Below are 7,610 nucleotides of genomic sequence, written 5' to 3'. Positions count from 1 at the left end.
AGATGGGCATAAAAGATCCTATGGCACCATTCAAAGAGCAGCATTTTCCTGGCAAACATGTATCCCTCAATCATCATCACAAAAAAAATTATCTTGTCAATTATCTCAATATTGTTTGTGTAATCTTGCTGTGCACAAATTAGTTGCCATGTTTTCTTGCATTACAACAATGACTACACCAAAAATATGTAATTGGCTGCAAATTGGGACATCCTGAGGGAATGAACGGTGCCAGATCAATGCAAGTTCTTCCTTTCTATCCTGGAACAGATCCTTAGCCCCTCCTTTCCCATTATTTTGAAACTATAGACAACCTGTAATTGCATCATGAGATGCAATTAAAACCAAAAGGAAGAAAAAAAACTTCAGATCCCTAAATTAATTTGGAGGTAAAATCTACCAGTCATGTTGAACTGTTCATGTTCTGAGAAGACATATATAAAGCATCGCACAACGAGATTTGAGCGACATCTAGTGATTAGATCTTATTTATTAATTTTGATGAGGTTCCTCAATGCATTACCATCGTTACAGTACTTTAGTCTGAAACCTCACTGTTAATGAAAGTTAATAAATACACATAGATCTAAATTAATGTCATGAATACACATAGATTGAGATTCTCAAATACTTTATGGGAAGCTTTATAATCTGAAAAGCTTCCTTTGCCCCCTACCCTTTGTTTTTTGCCGTTCAACCATCTCTGCGTCCATTTCATTTTTGGCGTAGCTGAATCAGTCAATACTTGTTAAAATATCTACTCCCACATCCAATTATAACAGGTAACCTTTATTTTATATACAATTATCAAGCTCACGTAAACTTCAGTGTTTACTGTACAATTCCACTTACACCAATAGCGCACGCGCACCTCACGTTGCAATCCGATTCGTGCGCACGCGCCAACTCGGCTTCCAACCGTCCGTCCCATATTATCAACCCCTCGCGCCGTGACAGTGCGGTCGGTTCCTACTAGTCTTTTTAAACAGTTCTTACGTTGAATTTCGCTGCCGTTACCGCCGCCATCTTCCTCCGGGTTCAACGCAGGAAGGGGCTCCAGTCATCTCGTCCGGAGTTAGATTTGGTCTTCCCGAAATTCCAGGTCGTTACCTTCACCTCGACAGATCTAAACGTGGCTGGTTACCGCAAACCCGAGGCGTTTGTTTTATTTTGGTGAAGTTCACTTTTTTTTTTAAACCTAACGTGACATTCACAACCTCTGGAGCGACAATCGTCAAAAATGTGACTTTTCGAGGGAAGGGGGAGGAAGGAAAGACACGGATTTAAACAGTTCCGAGAAAGTCCATCTCGTCTGCCAGGAGTGATCCACAATAGTACCGAGAAGCAGCCGGGAGCAACGTCTTGTCTTTTGGCTTATTGACGAACTGTATTTATTCTGCCGGAGGTTTGAGGGCGGCTGTGGTTGGGATGAGTGGGGCGGGTGTCCGTTACTGACCGTTGAAACCGTTCAATTCCTGACTCGCACTCAGTTCCAGTCTCGCGCGCTCTCTCTCTCTCTCTCTCTCTCCCCCTCCCCTGTGTCGCGCGCGCTCGGTGCCCCTGTCGCTATGGGTAACCAGCTGGCCGGCATCGCTCCCTCTCAGATCCTGTCTGTTGACAGTTACTTCTCGGACATCCACGAATTCGAGTACGACAAGAGCCTGGGCAGCACCCGCTTCTTCAAGGTGGCCCGGGCCAAGCACCGCGAGGGGCTGGTGGTGGTCAAGGTGTTCGCCGTGCAGGACCCGTCGCTGCCGCTCACCGCCTACAAGCAGGAGCTGGAGGAGCTGCGGCACAAGCTGCACGGGGCGCACAACTGTGTCCCCTTCCAGAGGGCGAGCTTCACCGAGAAAGCCGCCATGCTCTTCCGGCAGTACGCCCGGGACAACCTGTACGACCGAATCAGCACCCGGCCTTTCCTCAACAACATCGAGAAGAAGTGGATCGCCTTCCAGCTCCTCAACGCGGTGGAGCAGGCTCACCGGGTCGGCGTACGCCACGGGGACATCAAGACGGAAAACGTCATGGTCACCAGCTGGAACTGGGTGCTGCTCACCGACTTTGCCAGCTTCAAGCCCACCTACCTGCCCGAAGACAATCCGGCCGACTTCAATTACTTCTTCGACACCTCCAGGAGGAGGACCTGCTACATCGCCCCCGAGCGCTTTGTGGACGGGACAATGTTTAGCACGGAGCTGGAAGCGGCGAGAGATCCAACGACCCCACTGGTGGATCTGACTCACAACAACCAGAGGACGAGGGGAGAACTAAAACCGGCCATGGATATCTTCTCTGCAGGTACACAAACTGAATAGAGCCAGTTTGCTTTGAAGTAAATGATTTTTGTTGAAACTCACAGTTGTAATGATCCATGTATTGTGAAGGCTGTTTCAGGAGCACAATGTGGGAATACATTATATTGTAACTATAGACTCTGATCACTAAGGTGAGAGCTGGCCCTGAAGCAAACACTATTTGGCCAGGCACAGGGTAAAGCTCCCAACAGTCAAATACGTCCTCGTACCATTGCCGGCTTACACAGTTTGTGCTGTGTACTGTATAATCTAAGATGAAAAGAAAACAAATGAGAGTTCAGGATCATACTTGTGGACAGAATGGAAATGTTCGTTAAATTGGTTACCCAAACTATGTTGAGGAGACCATGCCATGACTAAATAGGAAGAAGTACTTGCGATCTCATGAAGTGGCGTGTTTGGGAGCTTTGAAAATAGTGAGAAGAAGCAAATGAACAGGCATTGTCTGAAAAAATGCCAGGGGAAGAGAAGCCAGAAATAGGAGGAAGTTAATGTTAAGGATGTGGTATCAGGACACTTAGAAAATCATAACATGAGTAGGCAGAGTCAACATGGTTTTATGAAAGGGAAATCATGTTTGACATTTATTAGAATTTTTTGAGGATGTAACTAGCAGGGTAGATAAAGGGGAACCAGTGAATGTAGTATAAACATAAGACATAATAGGAGCAGGAGTAGGCCATTTGGCTCCTCGAGTCTGCTCTGCCATTCAATAAGATCATGGCTGATCTGATCTTGGCCTCAACTCCACTTCCTTGCCTGCTCCCCATAACCCTTCACTCCCTTATCTCTACCTCAAATATATTCAATGATCCAGCCTCCACAGCTCTCTGAGAGAAGAAATTCCTCCTCATTTCTATTTTAAATGGGCAACCCCTTATTCTGAAAATATGCCCCCCAGTTCTAGATTCTCCCACGCAGGGAAACATCCTTTCTAAATCTACCTTGTCAAGCCCCCTCAGAATCTTACACCTTTCAATAAGATCACCTCTCGTTCTTCTAAACTCTAATGAGTATAGGTCCAACCTGCTCAACCTTTCTTCATAAGATAGCTCCTTCATCTCAGGAATCAACCTCGTGAACCTTCTCTGAACTGCCTCGAATGCAAATATATCCCTCCTTAAATAAGGAGACAAAAACTGTACTCCAGGTGTGGTCTCAGTTGTAGCAGGACTTTTATACTCCATCCCTCTTGCAGTAAAGGCCAACATTCCATTTGCCTTCCTAATCACTTGCTGTACCTGCATGCTAACTTTTGTGTTTCATTTACAAGGACCCACAGATCCCTCTACCTCAGCATTTTGTAATCTCTCCCCATTTAAATAATTTGCTTTTTTATTTTTCCTACCAAAGTGGATAACCTCACATTTTCCCACATTATACTCCATCTGCCAAACTTTTGCCCACTCACTTAGCCTATCTATATCCCATTGCAGATTATTTGCGTCCTCCTCACAGCTTGCTTTCCCACCTAAATGTACTCTGTCCCTTTCTCCCAATTTATGTTGTGCCTGTCACTCATTCTTGTCCCTACACACGTTGCCGTGCAGTAGGTGCAACTGAGTAACTTTGTGGAGCAGTTCCTGACACTTGTGCTGAATTGCCCCGAGCTCTGCAGATCCTGTTTTGTTGCTCTCCCATTCTGTGTTTCTGGCGATGCCGGTCACCAAGTGTCTTTTTTGCTCTGTATCCTATTTTACAGTTCAGCTGACTGTGGCTCGGGGGACTAACTGGTTTGAAATGGAATTTTTAGCAGAGGGTAGGCCAAAGGGTTTGCAGAGTGAGGCGAAGAAGAGCATTTAAAAAATAACTGCAATCTACGGGTTTTAAATGCGCATCAAACTATATATTAAGGTTAAAAACAGAAAATGCTGGAAATCTCAGCAGGTCAGGCAGCAACTGTGGAGAGAAAGCAAAGTTAACGTTTCAGGTCGATGACCCTTCGTCAGAACTGGAGAGTGTTCGGAAAGAACAGATTCTTAACAAGCACTGAAAGAGGGAGCGGAAGAAAGAACAAAAGGGAAGGTCTGTGATAGGGTGGAAGACAGGAGAGTTAGAGACAAAAGGGATGATGGACCAAATTGAAATGGTAATGCCAGAAGTTGGAAAAACATCAGTCAAGATAGAAACATAGAAAATAGGTTCAGTAGTAGGCCATTCGGCCCTTCGAGTCTGTACCGCCATTCAATATGATCATGGCTGATCCTCTATCTCAACACCATATTCCCGCTTTTTTCCCATACCCCTTGATGCCTTTTGTTTCCAGGAATCTATCTATCTCCCTCTTAAATATATTCAGTGATTTGGCCTCCACAGGTTCACCACCCTCTGAGTGAAGAAATTCCTCCTCAACTCGGTCCTAAATTTCCTACCCCGTATCCTGAGACTGTGTCCCCTTGTTCTTGACTTCCCAGCCAGGGGAAACATCCCCCCCACATCCAATCTATCCAACCCAGTCAGAATTTTGTACGTTTCAATGAGATCCCCTCTCATTCTTCTAAACACTAGTATATACAGGCCAAGTTGACCCAATCTCTCCTCATTCGACAGTCCTGCCATCCCAGGAATCAGTCTGGTGAACCTTCGCTGCACTCCCTCTATGGTAAGTATATCCTATCTTGGGTAATGAGACCAAAACTGCACACCAATGCTCACCAAGGCCCTGTATAACTGTAGTAATACATCCTTGCTCCTGTACCCAAATCCTCTTGCAATGAAGGCCAACATGCCATTTGCCTTCCTAACTGCTTGCTGCACCTACATGTTTGCTTTCAATGACTGGTGTACAAGGACACACAGGTCCCTCTGTACATCGACTATTCCCAAGCCATCACTATCTAAATAATACTTTGTCTTTATGTTTTTCCTACCAATGTGGATAACTTCACATTTATCCACGTTCTACTGCATCTGCCGTGTGTTTGCCCACTCACTCAACCTATCTAAATCGCCTTGCAACGTCTTTGCATCCTCCTCACAACTCACAGTCCCATCAAGCTTTGTGTCGTCAGCAAACTTGGAAATATACATTTGGTTCCTTCATCCAAATCATATATATACACCCCACTAGTCACTGCCCGCCACCCCGAAAAAGACCCGTTTATTCCTACTCGCTGTTTCCTGTCAGTTAACCAATTTTCAATCCATGTCAATACATTACCCCCAATTCTATGTACTTCAATTTTGCTCACTAACCTATGGGGCCCAAGTTTCCACAAGAAAAAAAACAGCGCCTAAAAAAATCCTCGGTATTCTCCACCTACTTACAGGTCCTGTGGCACTCGGCGCAGTCAGCACGGGCTATGGGGGGGCGGAGCCAGGTCCCGGCGCTGAAAACAGTGCCGGGATCTCTGCACATGCGCGCTACAGTCGGCACGCAAGTGCAGTAGCTCCAGGCGCCGAACTGTGTGGGAGGGGCCCGAAGCACGCAGCCCCGAGCCCTGGCCCAATGGCCTCACTGGGGCTGCGTGAATGAGGCTCCTCCCACGGCCAGCTCCTGCTCCCCGCCCGACCAGACCCGACACTCGCTCCCCCCACCCCGCCAACCCGACCCGACACCCGCTCCCCGCCCCGCCCCGAGACCCGCTCCCCCGCACCGACCTGAGACCCGACGCCCGCTCCCCCCGCCCCCCCCCCGACCCAACCCGAGACCCGACACCCGCTCCGACTTGACCCGAGTCCCGACCCCGACCCGAGACCCGCTCCCCCCCCCACCCGACTGACCCGACCCGCGCTCCTGTTCCCCAACCCGACGCCCCCCGCTCTCTCTCCCTCCCTCCCTCCCCCTCTCTCTCCCTCCCTCCCTCCCCCTCTCTCTCTCTCTCCCTCCCTCCCTCCCTCCCTCCCCCTCTCTCTCTCTCCCTCCCCCTCTCTCTCCCTCCCTCCCTCCCCCTCTCTCTCCCTCCCTCCCTCCCCCTCTCTCTCCCTCCCTCCCTCCCCCTCTCCCTCCCTCCCTCCCCCTCTCTCTCCCTCCCTCCCTCCCCCTCTCTCCCTCCCTCCCTCCCCCTCTCTCTCCCTCCCTCCCTCCCCCTCTCTCTCCCCCTCTCTCTCCCTCCCTCCCTCCCTCCCTCCCTCCCTCCCCCTCTCTCTCCCTCCCTCCCTCCCTCCCCCTCCCCCCCCCTCTCTCCCCTCCCCCCCTCTCTCCCCCTCCCCCCTCTCTCCCCCTCCCCCCCCTCTCTCCCCCTCCCCCCCCTCTCTCCCCCTCCCCCCCTCTCTCCCCCTCCCCCCCCTCTCTCCCCCTCCCCCCCCTCTCTCCCCCTCCCCCCCCTCTCTCCCCCTCCCCCCCCTCTCTCCCCCTCCCCCCCCTCTCTCCCCCTCCCCCCCTCTCTCCCCCTCCCCCCCTCTCTCCCCCTCCCCCCCTCTCTCCCCCTCCCCCCCCTCTCTCCCCCTCCCCCCCCCTCTCTCCCCCTCCCCCCCCTCTCTCCCCTCCCCCCCCTCTCTCCCCCTCCCCCCCCTCTCTCCCCCTCCCCCCCTCTCTCCCCCTCCCCCCCTCTCTCCCCCTCCCCCCCCTCTCTCCCCCTCCCCCCCCTCTCTCCCCCTCCCCCCCCCTCTCCCCCTCTCCCCCCCCTCTCCCCCTCCCCCCCCCTCTCTCCCCCTCCCCCCCTCTCTCCCCCTCCCCCCCTCTCTCCCCCTCCCCCCCTCTCTCCCCCTCCCCCCCTCTCTCCCCCTCCCCCCCCTCTCTCCCCCTCCCCCCCCCCTCTCTCCCCCTCCCCCCCCCTCTCTCCCCCTCCCCCCCCTCTCTCCCCCTCCCCCCCCCTCTCTCCCTCCCCCCTCTCTCCCCCTCCCCCCCCCTCCCCCCTCTCTCCCCCTCCCCCCCCTCTCCCTCCGCCTCAGCGGCACGAACGGCTGCAGAATTCTCCCTGGCTGAAGCACTTTCACACAGGTAGGAAGATGGTTTATTTAATCTTTTCTTGACTTATAAATGTTTATTCAGGTTGGATTTATTTGTATAATATTTGTAGAAGTATAAATAAGGATTTATTGTCGAATTTAATGAGTTCCCTTCCCCCCCACCTCGTTCTGGACGCCTAATTTGTAACCTGCGCCTGATTTTTTAATGTGTAGAATAGGTTTTTTCAGTTCTACAAAAATCTTCACTGGCTCCATTCTACTTTAGTTTGGAGTACATTTTCACTGTGGAAACTTTCAAATCAGGCGTCAGTGGCCGGACACGCCCCCTTTTGAAGAAAAAATTCTGTTCTAAACTAGAACTGTTTTACCTGACTAGAACTGTAGAAAAAAAAATGTGGAGAATTGCGATTTCTAAAATTATCCGTTCTCCACCAGTTGCTCCTA

The 7,610-nt window shown here is 51.0% G+C and overlaps 1 protein-coding gene across 2 annotated transcripts in view; it reads left to right on the top strand.

The window, feature by feature from the left end:
• Positions 1-985: 985 nt before the first annotated feature.
• Positions 986-7,610, top strand: part of pik3r4 (phosphoinositide-3-kinase, regulatory subunit 4) — a 110,152-nt gene continuing 103,527 nt past the window's right edge. For both annotated transcript variants that reach the window (XM_070880550.1, XM_070880549.1), the window contains exon 1: positions 986-2,298. In XM_070880550.1, coding sequence (XP_070736651.1) covers positions 1,569-2,298 — 730 coding nt within the window. In that variant the 5' untranslated portion in view covers positions 986-1,568. The remainder of the gene's footprint in view (positions 2,299-7,610) is intronic.

The sequence above is a fragment of the Pristiophorus japonicus genome, chromosome 5 (genome assembly GCF_044704955.1).
Source record: "Pristiophorus japonicus isolate sPriJap1 chromosome 5, sPriJap1.hap1, whole genome shotgun sequence".
Taxonomy (NCBI): domain Eukaryota; kingdom Metazoa; phylum Chordata; class Chondrichthyes; family Pristiophoridae; genus Pristiophorus; species Pristiophorus japonicus.
This window is presented reverse-complemented; position numbering and strand designations above follow the sequence as displayed.